The 19,452-nt window shown below is 38.5% G+C and overlaps 2 protein-coding genes across 3 annotated transcripts; both read right to left on the reverse strand.

The window, feature by feature from the left end:
* Positions 1 to 4,463: 4,463 nt before the first annotated feature.
* ccne2 (cyclin E2) lies at positions 4,464 to 9,752 on the reverse strand. Of its 2 annotated transcripts, none has more exons than XM_081388600.1 (11): positions 9,690 to 9,752; positions 8,713 to 8,753; positions 8,542 to 8,617; positions 8,391 to 8,444; positions 7,668 to 7,816; positions 6,678 to 6,813; positions 6,422 to 6,568; positions 6,074 to 6,304; positions 5,875 to 5,986; positions 5,630 to 5,787; positions 4,464 to 5,543 (listed from the first exon to the last, which is right to left on the reverse strand). In XM_081388600.1, the coding sequence occupies exons 2-11, from the start codon at positions 8,724 to 8,726 to the stop codon at positions 5,439 to 5,441; spliced, it is 1,182 nt and encodes a 393-aa protein (XP_081244726.1). In that variant the 5' UTR covers positions 8,727 to 8,753; positions 9,690 to 9,752; the 3' UTR covers positions 4,464 to 5,438. The 2 variants fall into 2 exon arrangements, with proteins under 2 accessions (XP_081244726.1, XP_081244727.1); XM_081388601.1 differs by having other exon boundaries at positions 8,391 to 8,441; positions 9,690 to 9,708.
* Positions 9,753 to 11,643: 1,891 nt separating this feature from the next.
* On the reverse strand, positions 11,644 to 19,138 carry tp53inp1 (tumor protein p53 inducible nuclear protein 1). Its single transcript, XM_081389547.1, has 4 exons — positions 18,892 to 19,138; positions 16,546 to 16,868; positions 13,948 to 14,299; positions 11,644 to 13,870 (listed from the first exon to the last, which is right to left on the reverse strand). The coding sequence occupies exons 2-4, from the start codon at positions 16,667 to 16,669 to the stop codon at positions 13,618 to 13,620; spliced, it is 729 nt and encodes a 242-aa protein (XP_081245673.1). The 5' UTR covers positions 16,670 to 16,868; positions 18,892 to 19,138; the 3' UTR covers positions 11,644 to 13,617.
* Between the last annotated feature and the right edge of the window lie 314 nt (positions 19,139 to 19,452).

The raw sequence follows: 19,452 nt of genomic DNA on the forward strand, positions 1-19,452 counted from the left end.
ATGTGGCCAGACGCAGCGCAGATACAATCACTAAAAGCTTATAAATATTTTCAATTGCAATATACTTACAAAGGATCTGTATAGTTCTATTTTTATTGTTGTGAAAACACAAATATTAGTCTGCTAAAATGTGCAGGCTGCATTTTGTAAGAACAATGAGCCATAAGATTGGTTTATCAGTTAGGTTAGCCCTATAATAAATGCTCAGCAAAACCTATACAGAGACATAAATTGAGTTGAATCTCACACATGATCCTTTACAATAAAAGGGCAGTGGCCAAGGCAACGATGCCTCCTGTAAACCATCTAACAAGAGCATGAGGTCATTGCCACAATGGCTTAGTTCCTTTCAGCCCATCACAGACCAGTGCTGCTCGTTGTACCATGTAAATAATGTACATACAGAAATACTTTTTCTAGGGACTTAACTTTTTCCTTTTTGTATATGAATTTTAATAAATGAAATGTTTTCCTTGAGACACTGTGAGAGAGTGGTTATTTTCTCTTGGAGTTTCCCCATCCAACATTTCACGCCTCAATGTCAGTGATATTCCAGTGTTGTTGTACTGCCACCCTGTGGTGACTTACAGTAATAACAGGCTGATTGGTTTTACTTTATTATTTGCGGTTGCCTTGTAATCTCTATTCATTTCTGCCTGTCCTTCCTTGACAGTTTTCCTCCCTGCAGCACAATAATATAATTTCTACACTTTGTCACGAATATTTGTCTATACACGTGCCTAAACATTATGGCCTCTCAATCATTTTTTGTTGAAAACATGTTACATGAAAAATGGGCAGGAGTAAACACCTGAGCAACTTAGACAAAAGCCTAACTGTTATGGCAAGGCGACTGGGTCAAAGTATCTCTGAAACGGCAAGGCTTGTGTGTTACTCCCGATCAGCAGTGCTGAGAATTTACCAACAATGATCCAAAGAGGGACAAACCACACACCAGTGACAAGGCTCATTGCTGCACAAGGGCAACAAAGGCGTCCCGTCTGGTCAGAGGCAACAGTAGGTGTACTGTGGCACAAGTCACACAAAATTTGAATGATGGTTATGGGAGGAATGTGTCACACCACCACTGCTGCGCATTGGACTGCGTAGACACAGACCAATCAGAGTGCCCATGATGACCCGTCCACTGGTGAAAGCACCTACATGGGCACACGGGCGTCTGAACTGGACCTTTGAGCAGTGGAAGAAGTCTGGTCTGATAAGTCCAGGGAAACCCTGGGTCTGGCAATTCATGTGGATGCATGCCACCTACAGAAAGATTGTTGCAGACCAGGTACACCACTTTGTGACAATATTACCTGATGGCGGTGCACTCTTTTAGCGGGATAATGCTCCCTGCCACACTGCACTCATTGTTCAGGAATGATTTGAGGAACATGATGAAGAGTTCAAGGTGTGGATCTGATTGAACATGTGGGATGTACTTTACGAACAAATCTAATCCGTTGCTGCTCCACTGTGAACATGAAGGTTCTGCTGCTAATGTTCTGGTGCCAGATCCCACAGGACACTTTCAGGGGTCTTGAAGGTATGCCAGACCAACCGCATATCTGGCAGGTAGTCATAATGTTTTGGCTCATCAATGTATTTCTCCTTATTTGTGTTGTGTACTCGAGATTCGGACTCGGTCTCGGTCTCGAGACCATATTTTAATGGTCTCTGTCTTGTCGTGGACTCGTGTGCATTTTGACTTGGAATTGACTCGTACTCGAACATATTAGGACTCGGACTTATTCCTGAGTCCACTCGAGTCCCATTCAAAATATTACATGATTGTTACTGTATGTTAATATTTCTTTAAATTGTTGTTTGATTGAAACGTCCAATGATTGCTGACTTTCTTGTGCGCAACTGCGCATGACTTGAGACTAACGTTCGCGCCACGCAAATGCAGCAGGAGCCTGGTCAGATGTGATGTGTACAGTGTACATGATTCCATGGTAGGCCTATATTTGATTTACTGTTTGAGTATGGTGCCAATTTTATTGTTACCACCAAATATTTTACATATTCTTGAAGATATCTTTAGGTCTGGTTTTTAGACCCAAATAGGTTAAACAACCTCTCTGGTCTCGACTCGACTCGGACTCGACTCTCTCTGGTCTCGGTCTCGACTCGGACTCGAGTGAGCTGGTCTCGACTACAACACTGTTTTGTTTTGCATTTTGGAGTTAAGTCACTATACTGGGCGTCACGAGGCAAAAAAGCGTCCTCTCACTTTAAACTGCTTTTTGCAAATTTCTTAACAAGTGTAAATATTTGTATGAACAACAACTGAGACACAAACTGAATATCAAAAGTAGCAGTCAGTATCTGGTGTGGCCAGCAGTTGCTTTAGGTACTAGTGCATCTCCTCCTGGTGGACTGCAGCAGATTTGCAGCTCTTCTGTAAGATGTTACTCCACTCTTCCACCAAGGCACTTGCGCGTTCTTGGACACGTCTGGGTGGACATATATACATGGGTTGGCACTGCAAGGATGATCAGCTGTTCTCCCTGTAGCACTGTCTCAGGTGTCTTACATTACGGACATTGCAGTTCATTGCTCTGGTCCCATAGCAGTCCTGCAGGACTATGGCATGTTCACACAGGCATCTTTCATCTTGTGTTTTTCAGAGTCAGTGGAAAGGTCTCTTTAATGTCCTGAGTTTTTGGATCTGTGACCTTCTGTGTCTGTTGCCTAGTGTCTTCTTAAGGACTGTTCATTATAGCTGCAATGCAATAATTATTTATGATTCAGTGAACTAGTATGAAAAACATCGTTTAAACACTTTCCAGTATCTGTAAAGTTTATTTTTTTGCTTGTTTATATATATTTTTGTAAAGGTGACTTTGAGTCACCATCTTCATAAAATTCGTCTTGTGTATATATATATATATACAGTATATATATATATATATATATATATATATATATATATATATACAGTATGTATATATATATATATATATATATACAGTATGTGTGTATATATATATATATATATATACATAAATATACATACATATATGTTCATACATATATATATATATATATATATATATATATATATATATATATATATATATATATATATATATATATATATAAAATAATTATTTTTACTTTTTTATTTTATTATCTGCTGGCTCCATCTGTCTGAAAGTTCTCCAAGCCATCATAATGCAGTGGTATGTGGGACACGCATCATTAAAAGTAAAAGCATGTGTTTGGAGTGGGTTCTTTGTCTCAGAGGGTCTTGCGGGGGGTTGGGAGTTCAGGGGTACGAAGCTTAATAAGGAGGGGACATTCGTTCCCCAGAACTACACAATAACTCACACAACAGAGGCATTGTAAGGAAAGTCCATGTCTTCATCACCAGCCACATGTCTGGCAAACACCTCTATATAGAGGCCAGCCGACCACTGCAATAACATTTATCAAATGAGAGTAATATGTAACAACATAGCAAGAGACCAATGCCTTATCCAACTTTAACAATAAGAAAAACTCTTAATCATAGAACCGATAGTCTCCTGCAAATCCTCAAACTCGAGCTGCTGTAACAGTTTCCTGTCAAACACGCTCCACACATTGTATATCAAAAGGAGTTTGTCTTTATCGTCTTTCCTCTAAAGTTAATCTGGAGGTGAAAACAGCAACAACTCCAGTGGTTTTTAGGGGACTCAGACGTCACAACAGCACCTCAACGCCCTCATTAGGACAGTTTGCAGTTCAAATGTGTTTGCCTTAGTGCTCTTCCTTTGTCACTCCACCAAAAGGTACATCAGCTCCCCCATGATACTCTCTACAGTGAAGAGGTGACAAAATGGCTTCATGTTAGATCAGGCAGCAATGTTTGTGCATTTCTGTGGGTAAAAATTATAGAAAATTATCAGTATATTTCTCTTAGAATTTAGACACTTAAGGGCCACTTAAAATGTATTAATTCACTGCAATATATAAAATCACACCATATGGTAATCATTTAAAAAAGCCATTACAAATTATATTTTCAGATATATTATCTAATGCAATTGAATGTTTACAGTTAAATGTGGCATAAGCGTAAAATTAATGCTTATATATATATATAGAAGGGCCATGACCTTTCTAGTATGTTTGGCTCTGGATTATTTGCATATAGGCTATATATTTATAGACTGGGATCAGTAAAATAGTTATAATTTCAAATAAATGCTGCTTGTTTGAACTACCTATTCATCAAAGAATCCTAAAATCAAAATGAATACTGATTTCCAATGAAATATTAAGCCTATTGTATTAAACTGCTTTCAACAAGAAACATTTCTTGAGCAGCAAATAAGCATATTAAAATGATTTCTGAAGGATTGTGTGACACTTAAGGCTGGGGTAATGGTTTTATCATGCTAATTATTTTTTATTCACCCACCACTTAGTTTACGCACAAAGAAGATGGCTCTTTTTCTTTCATTTTTTTTAATAACTTCACATTGTAAATTACAGAAGATTGACATTGTTATTTGTACACATATACATCTTATGTACAATTCATAGTACTTTTTACAGTTCTTATTCCAACACACGTAGCTAAGACCATTGGCTCAAGTCCAGGTCAAATTTAAATCAGGCTATGCTACAAACAAGGCATGTAATTCATAAATAGCAAGCACCTCAAATTATTAAATATGCCTTTGGCATTGAGGAAAGAAAATTTGCAATTCAAATAATACAAATCTACCTATATGAAATAAATACGCAGCTTGCTTAAATTCAGTTTGGTTCAACTCACTTCTGAGGGGTAAAAACAGTCAAGTCTTACAGGAATATCTTCCAATTGCAGGAGAATAAAAGCACGGGAATGAGGTTCACAAAAGATGGAAAGATTTAAGAAAATAAACCACTAACCGATTCTTACAGGGTTGTCCGGTTTAACAAGCAGACTTAGCACCACTGGGTTGACATTGGACCACATTAACGACAAAATTCAGAACATTTCATAACAAGCGCACACATACACACACACGCAATAAAATTAAATTGTATTTACACAACATAAAAGGTAACATATGATCCATGAAGCAGCAGCATTTGTGCACACCTCTGAACTGGCAATGTGGCCAGAAGTTCGTAAGCAGGTTAAGTCTGAGACTGAGATCATTCACGTTTCACTTCTAGCTTCAGAAAATGGATTTTAATCCATTCTTCGAGGGAAGGCACTTTTGAGTGCTTCAAATACTGCTTCGGGAAACCAAATTTAGGTTCTCCCTCAATTTCACACATAACATCTTAAGTTTTGTGAGCTACAGCAACTCAGCCTTAGATTTGTTTCCTATAGACCACCCAAAAAGTACCACATCTGTGTGTCTCTGGATGCGTTGGTCTAGAAGGTCTCACATCTCTGGGCTGTGATGGCAATAATGAAGACTAGCTACGCCGTGTTCTCCTCAAACCCGTCAGACAGCAGGTTTCTCAGTGCTTTTAGGAGGGGTCAATATTCCCGCTACAGCCAACGGAGACATCCGGTCCAAGCTGTCCTGCTGCCGATCATGTGCTTCGCTCTGAAAAGACACACAAGGTTGTGTTAAAGCTTGTTAAACCTTAAATAACTGACCTGACTGAGGAGACGATGAAAATGAGAACTGACCAGCATGGCCAGATAGTCCACGTGGGTCTGTGTGTTGTGTCGATCTTCTGCCGCCACCTTTTTGAAGTCCTTCAGCTGCGGTCTGGGCCATTCACGTACCGTCCGCACAAATGGGTTCATCCACCGCACACAGCTTGATATGTTGTCCCATGTGAGCCCTGGTGGGAAAGAAAAAGGAAATACTTAGCCCAGTTCAGACACAACAACTTCCATCCTTAAAGCACATCCAAGATCAGAAAGCTCACCTGATACTTTATGGACCGTTTCAAAAGACGTAAAGTGACTAAATGCAGCAGCAGCGAGGACTCCATACTCGTAATCCAAAGAATTAATGTCCAAAATGCAAAGATCCAACAACTGCAGAGAGGATTCAAGAGTCAGAAGGGGCGTCGATATAACAAAACAACAATATACACACTCGCTTCAAAGGACCTAAAGTCTCACCTGTGCGATTTGGATGTAGGTTTCCTGTGAGAACTGAGGAATGAGGAAACTGGCGTCATCCTTCAAAGAGTCCACTTGAGAGTAGAGCTTCAACCATGAGATGACCGTCTCAGGACAGAGGTTCCAATTTAACGCCTTCAACATGACAAGCTCTTTAGAAAGAATCTCCTCCTCATTACAGGCCCCGTCCGTCACATAAGCGAACTCCTGCAGCTTCGGCGGGTAAATCTCCTGTCAAACAGAGATATTTGTGAGAAAAGTGGCACCGTGGAGTTCTGTGATGTTCTTCAGTTGACTTTAATATCGACTACAAAATGTATTAACACTGTCAAAACGAAGTTTAAGTACCTCTATCTTTGAGGCTATGAAGAGTGATGTTATGCCGATGAGCTGCAGTTGATCTTTGCTAGTGTCTTTCTGAGTGAGCATGAAGCGATCAAAGATGTCCTGAGCCAAGTAAAACGTCTCTCGGTGCAGAGTATAAACTTCGCTGACCTTCACAGAAAGAATTTAATATCATTTTAAACACATTTAGATGACAAGAACAAAAAAAAAAAAAAAAAAACCTTTACAAATGTGGAAATGTGGATGAAAACAAACATACCTCTATGAGCCAGTCTAGTAGAATAGACCTCATTTTGGGCTGCAGGGCTGGATGTTGCTGGATGAAGCCCTTGTCATGTACGTACTTCAGCTCCTTGTTCAGCATCTTTATCCACACATCATCTGAACTGGCCCAACTGTCAGGACAACAGTAAATGTGTGCCATTAAACCAGAGAGAAAGCATTGAATGATATTTAACTTAAACGCGTTCTGGATATCACAAATTTATCCTGCTTGTGTATTGCAAAATACTGGTAATAAATAGCCAAATAGTTTTCACTGATTTTTAGGGAAGCTTGTTTCCACCACAATATAAAACATTTTAAAAGATAATTGCGACTTTTTATCTCACAATTGCGAGTTTACATCTCGCAATACTGACTTTATTTCTCAGAATTGCGAGATATAAAGTCACAATTTCGTCTTATAAAGTCAGAATTCTGACTTTTTTTTCTCGCAATTGCGACTTTATATCACGCAATTCTGACTTTATAACACATAATTGCGAGTTTATATCATATTTTCTCAGAATTGTGAGATATAAAGTCCAATTCTAAGGGGATAAAAATACTTTTTTTTAACCTCAGAATAGATTATATCTCACAATTCTGACTTTATAAAACGCAACTGTGACTTTATTTCTCACAATTGCGACTTTATTTCTCGCAATTGCGACTTTATTTCTCGCAATTCTGAGAAAAAAAAAAATAAAAAAAAATCACAATTCTGACTTGCTATATCGCAATTGTGAGAAAAAAAAAAGTCAGAATTGTGAGATAAAAAGTCGCAATTATTATTATTTATTTATTATTCAGTGGCGGAAACAAACTTCCATAGATTTTTGGATTAGTTTCTCCAAAGGAGAAAAAAAAACGGGTAATGTCGTCAAGTGTTCGTTTCATTATGCATTATTTGTAAAAAAATAAATAAAAAATTGATAAGCATTTACTTTCACTTTTCAAAACATGAAACGCTGTGATCAGGTCCTACCTGAGGCATGGCAGTGGAGAGGGCTTCACAAAGAGGTTCTTGAATGTGAAGCGCTTAAAACCAGAGAGATTACCGGTCTCCTGATGAGTCTCCTTCTGAGGAGTCTCGATTAAGACACTGGGATTATTATCACCTTCAAAACAACGGTTCTAGGAAAGAAAAAAAAAAGTATGCTGTTACTACTTGGGTTATATGAATAAGGCTCAACCAAATACACTTACATAGGGCATGAATAAGAACAGAGTAAGCATAGTGTTTCCATTACTTTTCTTTTCATAAAAACACTTATATTGTGCATTGTATATAGTTTATATTCTGTATTGCTGCACAGGAATATCCTTTCAGGTATCAAATAACAGCATTTCATGTTTCTGAACTTTTATTAATATAGCAGCTTCAAAACAAGTTAATACTAAAGATAACAAATACTATACTTAACTAAAAAAATATTTTTTTCGCGGGCTGGTGAATAAAGGGAATAAACGCGGGAGGGTCTGGGCGTGACGTCACGGCGCGCTGATTATCCCAGTGAGACCAGTACTGCGCATGACTGAACTACTGCATAATAAACTGACTGCTAGTGAAAAACTAACATAGGCTATATGCTAACAAACTAACATTCCTTACACTAAACACAATTAGTTTGGCTATTTTAACTCTGGATGAATAATACAAATCATGTACAAATATACATTTTACTTATGATAATACAAATCAGCTCACCTGAATTTCATAATTTTGTTTCTTAGCTGCTGACGGGATTCTTCTATTGCACTGCTGAAAATAAGGTTTTGATATTTAAATATTTGCGTACATTGGAAAGAAGATTATACAATTTTCAGAAACATATGTCAAATAAATAACAATATCTCACCTCGCCTTTTCTTTTCCTCTGCGGTTTGTTCTGTTCTGGTGCGTTTTCATTTCTTTCTTGTAATGTGTGGCGACTACTATTGAAATACAGAAGTAATACAGAAATAAGTATTGTCGTTCATTTAGGGTTAGCGTAAATAAAATACTGATTCGACAAACAAATAGTTCTTACCTGCGTCTTGACATTTTCTAAACAAATGGTGTGCTTTTCTCCTGTGAAGCAGAAACATACAACGTTGAGTCACAATGTAAGTGAATTAACCACAAGTAAAGGAAGAACAACAACGTAACTACATGTCGTCTATAAAGCACTATTAAAATATCATTAATAAAGCGTTTAAGAGATATACTTTCGACAAAAAGGCTTAACAATAACGTTAAGCCATTTGCCTGGAGCTAAGTACACATGACCAGAAATAGTCTATCATACTTCTATAATTCACACGAACTAAAAGCCAAACAGTTAAAAAATCTAAAAGGCATTAAGAGTAAATGCAAAGTCTGCACAAGCAGTAGTATTATGTTTTTACAAAAACCAGAAATACGTGATCCAGTTCTGTAGGTTTATGAAAGGACAGTCCCCGCCAATTTACATGAAGCGGGAGACTACAGCTGCCCCCACAAAAACCCATCTGATAGCTATTAAAAGCGCATTAAACACCAGTTTAACCGAGAATACTGTTCAGGGAACTCCTTAGTGTGTAGAAAATCCATACGACTCTTCACAATATCAAGTATTTTCTTAATTTATGCAAGGAGTTTACGAAGAGACGTCCACGTACATACGATCTAATCTGGCGCCTAGCAGAGCTGGCTAACTTTCAGCAACATCCCCCCTATAAGCTCGACATTACAGTAAACATTTGGCTATGAGATGGTTTTGAAAATATGAATTGTCCCTTTTTCCTAAATAATAAAGCTAAATACAGCTGCTTTTAAGGGTCCCGCAGGAATCTTCATCCTCATCTTCATCTACGTTAGTCGTAGATAGATGACTGGTTAAAAGGCTCAAACATCCGTTTTAAACCAACAGTAACATAAAACAACAGCACGGTTCCTGCTTAAACATGATTGTAACACGATTCTGAAGATGTAAGAATAAAGTAAGAAATATTATAGGTGAAAGAAGACTAAAGTAACTGTCCTTACCGCAGAGTTCAGTGCGAATGAATGAATGAATGGCGCCAAGCATTATATAGTCAAGCGGTTCGCGTCTACTGCGCATGCGTGGCGCTCTTTTCAGCTTTTAAAAACAACCCAAAAAACTATATATAACATTGTGTTTTCGAGCTAAAAATGATCAGTTGGCCTGATGTGTATTGTTAAAAAAAAATCCGCATTGATTTAAAAATAATTATGTTGATCGTTTTTGAGAAACCTACGGGAATGTTTGTGGTTTGTAGACTTGCTTATGGCCGCGCCGACCTTTGGTTTAAATATGTAAAAAACGCGCTTTCCTGCTTTCCCGGTTAAACGAATCCGGGGCCCGAGGACCTAATGCATCATATGCGAGTGGGTCTGTATGTTAAACATTACATTTATGTAATGTTATTAGGGTTTTTTTAGTCGAAGGAGACGCTTCCTAGTTTGACAGCTGCTCGTGGGCGGGGATTTGATTCGGTCTGACCAATCATCGTTATTCCACGAGAAACAACGTGCTCTTGTAAACAAACCCATGAGAAGAGAGAGCAGCCCTTCTGACAGGCGTATTGAAATTTATTTTTAGCATCAATCCTATCGTAATATTACTTGCATTTCACAACCATAGGTGTAAATGTATCAACTAGAAGATTTTTTTCTGTTGTTTTCAAAGAAATGTTAATTCTGTCACGATATACAATTTTTTTTCTGACAAGGCGTTTCTATGTCTCTTACTCCCTGCTTACTTTGTTATTTTGATCCCACCATAAAATTACATGAACACACTATTACCGGTATACATACTGTTTCCGGCGAGAGAAACACAAAATGAAACACTCAGAAAAGACAGCTCTGTTCATATAAAATCAAAAAATCAACGCGACAGCTTTCGTACTTAAACACGTGAACAAGCAATACTGCATTTCATCAACCTTTCGAGAGATCAAAATCCCCAAAATAATTTTTTTGAAGCGAAATCGGCGCGAATTCTTCAACAGTAATCCCGCTCAACCTTTTGTGTATGTTAAAATACGTCACATCCGGGGTGAAGAAAAGTGCAGCTACGTGTAATATGAAAATGAATAACTTCTTCGTGTACTTCATGAATGTCTCCCAAATGCAAAGATCCCCGATATTCTATGTTTCATGAACATTTACAAAACTATAAATTCTGAATGTCTGATGGATTCACTTGAGAGGACTTTCCAGACAATTCAGCCAGTACAAAAAGCTAACCAACCTAACTACGTTACCACTGTCAAAAATTAACTTTCTTTTAAAGAATTTTTTGCATTAATGAGTGCATTAATTGTTTCCCTGGCCAAATAAAAACAATTATTAATTGAAATACATTGTTAATTAAAAAAATATTGGCATCATTAATACTAAAGCAGCCACAATTAATCCAAGACATAAAATTTAAATATGGTAGATTTTGGTTAATCTTTTCAGATCTTAATCAGTTAGCAAAAGCCTCTATATTAGCTTCAACATTATGAATACAGATTTCTGTACAAGCTACAAGTCACTTGGCACTAGAGGAAACTCACTACACTTCCATTTTACCCTAGCATTTTAAATATATATTTATTGGGATGCATGTAACCATCCAGTAAAAGAACAAGGAGGGCACGATTAAATGGGTACAGTTAGAAATCTGCATTATTAAGGTTAATACCCACACTGGTACAATGAATAATAAGCTTGCACTAATCATGGCTTGGGATTCTTGAGAGATTAGTTGGGTTGAGTTACAGCTTGGTATGGGTTCTTGAAACGCTCCTGAGTGGAAAGCTTTCATTAAAAATTGGTGAGTTGGTTACAGTATAACTTGCACATATGATGCCAGAACATGCAAACACCTACCTAGTCCTAGTCTATAAGGCCGGCATCATACATACATATACATTATATTTGAACGTTTCATTTTACTAATAAAAAAAAAGGAAGAAAACGTTAGTTTGTATTAAAACATTTATTGAGAAGAGAGTATACATACAGACAAATAGGTTTCAAGACATATGAAATGAACAATTTATTTGCAAATTATACTACCCATACAAAACAGTTTGTGTATGACATGTATCCAAAACATTTCAGTTCAAGAAAAAGATAAATAAACAATGCTAAAACCCTACACTTTTGGCAAAGTGCTGTATTATTCCAGTAAACTAAAAATCAACCAAAGCATAGTCTAAAATTTAGCAATGCCACAGAAAATATTCTTCACACATTAAACACAGAAAACATTTGCTACATTTCGTGTAAAAAGTTGACAGAGCAAGTGGCTCACAGAGACAAGGTAATCCTCTGTGCGTAGTAAAATTACATTTGTTTGTGTCCCTTTGGACAAATTTCAAGTTCTTCACGGATGCATTGTCATACTGTTCAACTGGAAGGCACATGATCCCCAAATGCATTTCAAGGCAAAATGAAATCCCTGTTGTGAATATCAAAAATCGGGCGTCTACTGACATAGGGAAAGAGGGCCTCTCCAGTATTACTCGAGGAATATGAAGAGAACCTTCCGTCCCTTCCATTCCCTTCGTCCACAGAAAGAAATGTCAGAAAATGCAATGTGCTGCTCAACGCAGACTGCAGCAAGCGAAAGAAAAGAAGAGAAGCTGTAGTTGTTTTCCTTGAGTTGCTCATGCATATAAAATGCATTCGGCTGAATGTCAGAGTTAATGAATTCAGTTTAATTCATTTAGGTGAGACATTTACCTTGGCAGAGTGACGGGAAATTTACAACACCAGGTCTCGAGCGACAAAGGAATAAGGAGTAAGTTCATTGCTACTTTAAATATTTTTATATACAACGTGTAACTAAGTAAAACATGAAAAAGGCATATTACACAAAAAGTCACTACATTGATAAAAATCTAAATGCTAACAGTTTCACTCCGTCGTCTACGTTTTTAACAGTCAATTAAGAGAAAGAGTTTGTTTCACAGTCCTCGGAGAAGCAAGCGTTTTTGCTTTCATTCAAAGTGTGAGATGCACGTCATGTTAAAGATTTACATCAATTACAAATATTTCCACAAGGTAACATAGACATTTACAAAGTTAGAGGTTTTCTAGTATGTACAGAGACAGTTTACCATCTGCAAGTAATCTGCATTCTTAGCAAAGAGCAAAGGTGAACAGTGATGACCCTGAGACATGTACTGCAGATATAGAGCAAACATGAAAAATAACATTTCAACACTTGATGTTGTGTTTTTTGTTGTTGTTGGTTTTCCCACCTGTTGGAAAATTAGCACTACACAGTCATACATCAAATCAATCACTAAAAATAGGAAAAAACTGCTTACATACATATCTATGCCAATAACACACACTCTTATCAACTTCATACTGATATGTAATATATTCAATATTTTTTTCTTTTGAAAATATTTTGGAAGTTTTTTTTTTTAAATATATTTTATATATTTTGAAATCTACTATGGAAACAAGGCTTTTAGTGATAATAAACCCAGTATACTTTACAATTTTTTTAAAGAGGAAAAAAACTAAGAGGAGGAAAGCACTGATCTACAGAGTCACAGGCAGGTTCCTTCCTAACCATAAAAGTGCTGCTGATGATGATTTCATCACTGATGTGATTGAAATTAGTATGGCTTCAAAAAAGCAAAGAAAGCGTCAAGCTGCCTACACATACTCGAAACAGAGCACTTACAACATCATGCTCACTATAACAAAACACTTGGTTATTCAACCTTCATGACATTTAACATAAGACCGAACATAACAGATGGAGCTTATATGAGAAACACGTGACGTGACGCAGACACATTCAGGTAGAGCGGAACCTGCCGTGAAGTAAAGTGACCTATGGCATTGATTCTAAAGGACTCCGTTCCTTCTGGCGAATTCTCCCAGTGAGGAGAGGGCGGCGTGCGGGGGAGGACGGGGGAGTGCAGTGGGGACCGTCTCAGTAGTTGTATTGCCTCTGTCCCGGCTGGTGAACGTAGCCTCCGGTGGCTTTGGCCTGTCTGGTTCCGCCTTCGCGCAGCAGGTTGAGGCGGCGAAGGGCGTTGCGGGACAGCTGCTGGCGCTCCACATTGTCACGGATGCGCTGAGCCAGACGGACGTTCTTGGTCTGCTTCAGAAACCCTGCGTGAGCAGCGACCAGAGCGGCTGTGTAGCAGCCAGAAGGATGATTCGGCCGACGCTGAACTTCAGATCTACAAAGTCAAACAGAATCTGTCAGATTCTAATATAATATTATAGAACAATAGAAAACTCTGAATCTGCCCTTTACCTTAAAATCGATGGCTCACGGGTGGCGTCCTTGGCAGGTCGTTGACGAGGGCTGTGAACGGCGTACACGGACATGCTGGGGTGCTCGATCAGCAGGTTCTCCAGAGGACTGGTCTCTAGCAGGACCGGAGCTCTGCCTCCAGCCATGAAACATGGCGGAGGGGTGATGAACCAGCTCTCTTCCAGCCCACATGTCGCCTCCAGACGCAAAAAGTTGCCGTCCTCTGCGTCGGTGTCTGTCGCCGAATCCAGAGAGGAGCAGGAGGAGCAGCGCACAGGAGAGTCCAGGGGAGCGACATTATCAGAGCACACATCCACCAGATCATCTCCACACACACCTGAGCAGGCTTTCGCTACAGAGAGGATGTACAGAGAGGATGTTACTACAGTGAAATTACTATTTGAATCAAATTTCAGTGTTTAACTCCATTCGCACTGTTCACAACATTAAAGTTGTGATCATCTTTTCTTTCCTATTGTGTAGTATATCGGAGCTTCTCGAATTAGAAAAATGTAGGGCAGGGATTGATTTTGTCCATTGGGAATTAATTGGAGTATTGGATCATTGTACATGTAATAATGTACATGGATAAATTATTTATAACGAACACTGCAATATTCCATGAAATTTTAATGAAACCTTGAATCACTTGGCTTGCAATTCATTTTTGAAGCAATTGAAGGAGTACTATATATATTTTATGTATATGTAGGGAGGAGAATATCGCACAAAATGACTTGGGACAGTAAAAGACTGTCTAGAATGACCTAGCAAGCACCTATCACCATCTTAACAACCACACAGACCATCTTAGCACTGACTAAGAATAGCTGTCTGTCAGTGGGTTTTCTTCAGAAAAAAGGTTCTCAACATTTTTTTTTTTATATATCAAACTTGTGAAGTAAATAAAATGGAACCAAAATTCAAGACTGGATTATATCGAAAACATCATGTCACTGGCTCTATGGAAAACAAGTCATGTGTATAGACAGAAACTAAGAGAGTCAATATTTTTGCCCACACTTCATTTCTATTTGTACTCTTTGTGGCTCCTGGCAGGTAACCAAAACTGGTGTAAACAGCTGGCTTTCGGTCTTTGAAGCATTACACTTTCAGTGGCCTCTAGATGGCAGTGTGATTGAACAATCCTTCACTCCAGTACTTGGACTGACCAAACACTGCAGAAACTTGACAGCCATCACATGCAGTTCATGTGACAGATTTGAAAAACAGTGATAACAATTCATATATTTGCACTAAATGTAACAAGACTAGTCACTAGAAAGTCCCACACCCATAGCACTGATGTTATAGTACATACAGAACTTCCCTTGCATAGAGCCACACCTTGTTTATCTGTAGACTTGCAGCATCCTGCCAGATGACATCGAACATTTTCTCAACTCAGCTGGTTAGAAAGCTCTTAACCTTCTTATGGCCCTCTTCAATGTCCCTGAGAAGCCAGTTAACCTTTAATCCCCTCACCATGATGGGAAAATTCTCACATAAAGATATTTCCATCAAGCTATATGGATATGAAATGAGAGCAATGTTTTAAATCTCCAGTCCCATCCTGTCTAACTCAGCCTTCAGGCAACGATTGATGTTTGTAATAATTCCGTGTTCAAGGCCTACTCTCGTTATGAGCATAAATGGTAACTTAATCGGTCCTATTTTTACCGCAGACCCCATCTAGACACTTTTGTCTGACAAGCTTTTTGCCCATAAACATGTCTGTCTCCTCCTGTCCTAACAGAGGTAAACTGGGCCAACCAGATTGCCTTGCACCTAAAATATTCACACACACACACACACACACACAATATGAGAAGGCCTGTATTTGGGCAGCTTATGAGAGGCATCATGTTAATGAGGGCATTGCGTCTGTGCCAGGTTTTGCAGAATCTGTAACATGGCTCCAGATGACCATGTCATCAGTATCAACTGAGGTGAGGTAGGGTCATATCATGCATAAGAGGACGTTTGCATGCCATATCTGCACTTATTTCCTGGGGAAATAGGCAGGATTCTGTTGAATGCATTTAAAATTCAATACAAATTGCAGTTTGCAATCCCTTTTTACTTCAGAGAAAAATGGAATATTCTATGAGAAAAATGTAGAGCGAGACTTGACTCTGTCTTGACTTTGTTCTATGCATTGGTTGTTGATTCGATTTTGAGATGTGGGCATTCCACTAAAAATGAATCATTTACAATAAGATCTATAACATGCATTTTCATTTCATGCCAACTTTAACATTATCCCATGGACTGTTCGGCTTAAGTGACGTTAGCGTAAAAAGAAATGTAGAACAGCAAGTACATTTTGATAAAAGTAATTTTTTTTTTAAATTTGGAATACCTTGATAAATAAAGGTGTGATGAATGATTGATGAATCATTCATGATACGGTAATGAACGTGCATTAAAAAAGTAAAAGGTTTTCATTTTATTTTCATGTTGACTTTGAATGTGTTATGAAACTGAGACTTCTTGATGCAAACTAAGCCTGTTCCTATCTGCATTTAAAAAGAACACAATGTCCATTTTTCACTTTGTTGATCAAAAAAAAGATAAGATGCAAGAAAGATCTCTCACCTAGATAATCGACCAGTATCCACTCATCGTCCTCCTCCTTCTCGTTGAAGTCTGGATCCACAGGACATCCACTGCCCTCCTCCAGAGAGTCTCCAAACAAGATGCTGGTGAACCTCTGAAACATGTTTTTGTCCCTGGCAGAGGCGTGAGGCTGGACAGTCCTGCTGGGAGTGGGCGAGGGCCGAGCTCTTTGGTCATCAGCTGCGGGAGCCGCTCACTGAGATCTTAATAAAGGTGCTGAAGTGCATTAGTTACTCCTTCTCAGCTGAGGAACACCTGATGAAGTTCAGCCATTGCTTTTGTTGATTGTGCAAAAACAGGCCCTGGAGGACAAGCGAGAAGACAACATTGTTGTTAATGACAATGCAGACGCAAACAACACAAACTGACCAGCCTTCAAGTACACAACATTTCCTGGTGATGAGCAGGTCATGTTCTGTTGCGATTAGCAATAAATTACAGGTTCACGCTTATAAAAGACAGACGGATATTCCTGAGAACTGACCAGCCAAAACAAAGCAGTCTAAAGTGTCTCTGCTGTCACAGATACTGCCTGTCCTCTTCATGTGAAGCTGATGCCTATGAAAACTGATCTTTACACAGTTACACCCAGCCTCGTTCAGGACTATGACTCATGAGGGTACCCTTTTCTGTTGTTTTGCTTGCGACAACAAAAAGAGACATCTGTGAAGTGAAGGACTACAAACTGTTCTTCACCCCACAGCATTATTGAAACAAGACAACCAATTCATACTCCCTTCCCCACCTGCTCATATAGTCATGGCAGCGGTCTTTGTTTGTGTGATTAGGGGGGTGGGGGCTATTATGGGGTCACATACATATAATAAGCACCCTTCAGAACCCCAAAAAGAGGATTATAGACTGACAAGCAGCGATAAGCAGTACCGGGATGGCTTTGTCTCAGCAGCCTAGAGGAAAACTGTATGGCTCAGAGCCAGAGGTCAGATTTAATTGTATAAAAATAACCAAACTTGGGTTTTTATTCCCAATATTTAGGAGATCATTCCATATATCTAATATATCTATATATTCCTCAAAGCTAAGAGACTCAAGCAAAAGTTTCAATTTGCTGCCCGTTTAATCTAGTCATCCATGTAAAAGTGATGTGCAGACTATAATAACATACATAAAATCTGCCCTAATGTGTACAGATTATACAGCCCACTACAGAAAAAAGAAAGTAATTAGTAAGGCTATTGATTCTACATGTCAAACGAGCAATAAAACAAAAAACGGGGGGAAATGCAAAGTGCAGTAATATAGTGCACATTAATCTGATTATGCCCATGACATGACAATGGCCCCATTTAGGCTGAAAATAACAATGCAATTAAAGCAGAATATAGGCTACTGGAACTGCACTCGCTTCTGAAAAACCATCTTAAACCAGCCTATTAGACTGGCCTCCCACCCTGGCCAAGATGGTCCTCAGCTGGTTTCCCCACCAGACCTGGTGAAAAGTGGCCAAAACCCTTCTAAAACAAGTTAAAACCAGCAAACCATCTTAGACTGGTTTAAGCATTTTTTACAGCAGCTTGCGCGTACAATTACATAACACTATGTAGAGTAGACCACTGCTCATATTTCAAAATTCATTCACAGCTTTGTTCAAACTACTGGTCGACATTGGTAAAAAATAAATAAATATGTAGATAAATGAAAATAAAATCGTAGAACAACATTTAATGTCTAAATAAAGAAAAACAGCGTCAAAGTTGACATATGGAGAGCAGGAAAACAAAATACCTCATACTTAAGGTAACCTATAGCTACATAAAATAACACTCATAAACAACTAAACCCCTTAGCTGATAGACTATTAATCTGTTAACAACGCAAACATGCATTTGGTAAGCAAATAGCACTGGGACATCGACATTTCAAAGATGCAGTCATATACGAAAGCTGCATTTGCTTGTCCTATTCTTATGTTTTATTGACCCAAACACACAGAGACTGGCCGGGGGAGGGATGAGTGTAACCCTACACCGACCGACTGGGCGGAACGAGAACCCAAACGCTTCAACTGGCTCTGCTGAACAAAGCTTAATCCGTAAAATCCAAACATGCTCACATTGCAGAAACAACAGACACAAACAATGAACATTTCAGATGGCCTGCAGGCCTTGACAGGTTGTGCAAAGCGTCGATATATTTAAATCCAATTTTTTTACTTTTTTTTTTTTTTTACATTTACATTTCTTTTTACAATCTCTATTGATCAAAATTGCTGAAAAATTCGTAGTATTCTTTAAGTCCGGAACTTTTCTTTAACGAATTAAACCAGAATGTCTGTCGATCAACAACAAAGAGGTTTTAACTCACCTGCGGCAAAAAGTAATGTAAACAGGAAGAGGGTTGACTTCAAGAACAAAAACAGATGAGGTAGAATATTTGTCGTGCGATATATAAAAATATATAAATACAATTCTTCCTGGAAGAAATTAAAAGTTTCTGGACCCTTTAGTTCGGAGTTTCGCAGTCGGTTCTTTTTATTTTCTCCTCCGAGGTCTCAACTGCTCCCTTTGTTATTGTTGTGGAAAATTAACAGCTGATCGGTCGTTACGTCACTGAGGACGGCCCACAGGCGGGGCTTGTCAGAACCCTCTCAGCCAATGAAATTGCGCCCCTGACTATGACTGACTGTCACCAACGCACGTGACCCATCCCGAGAAAGGCAAGACCAGGCAGAGCACTCCATGTTAAGGAGTGTCACCCACTAATTGTTGGGTTGTTCAAAGTTTTGGAAAATATGCTTTAAATTTGTTTTTATTATTATACTTTTGAATGGTTCTTAACTTTTAAACCATTTTTGACTGGACATGATTATGTGAATAATAAACAATAATCTTGTCACATAGCATAACTGAAATGATTGGAATTTTT

This window comes from Scardinius erythrophthalmus (genome assembly GCF_964197995.2).
Source record: "Scardinius erythrophthalmus genome assembly, chromosome: 16".
Classification (NCBI taxonomy): domain Eukaryota; kingdom Metazoa; phylum Chordata; class Actinopteri; order Cypriniformes; family Leuciscidae; genus Scardinius; species Scardinius erythrophthalmus.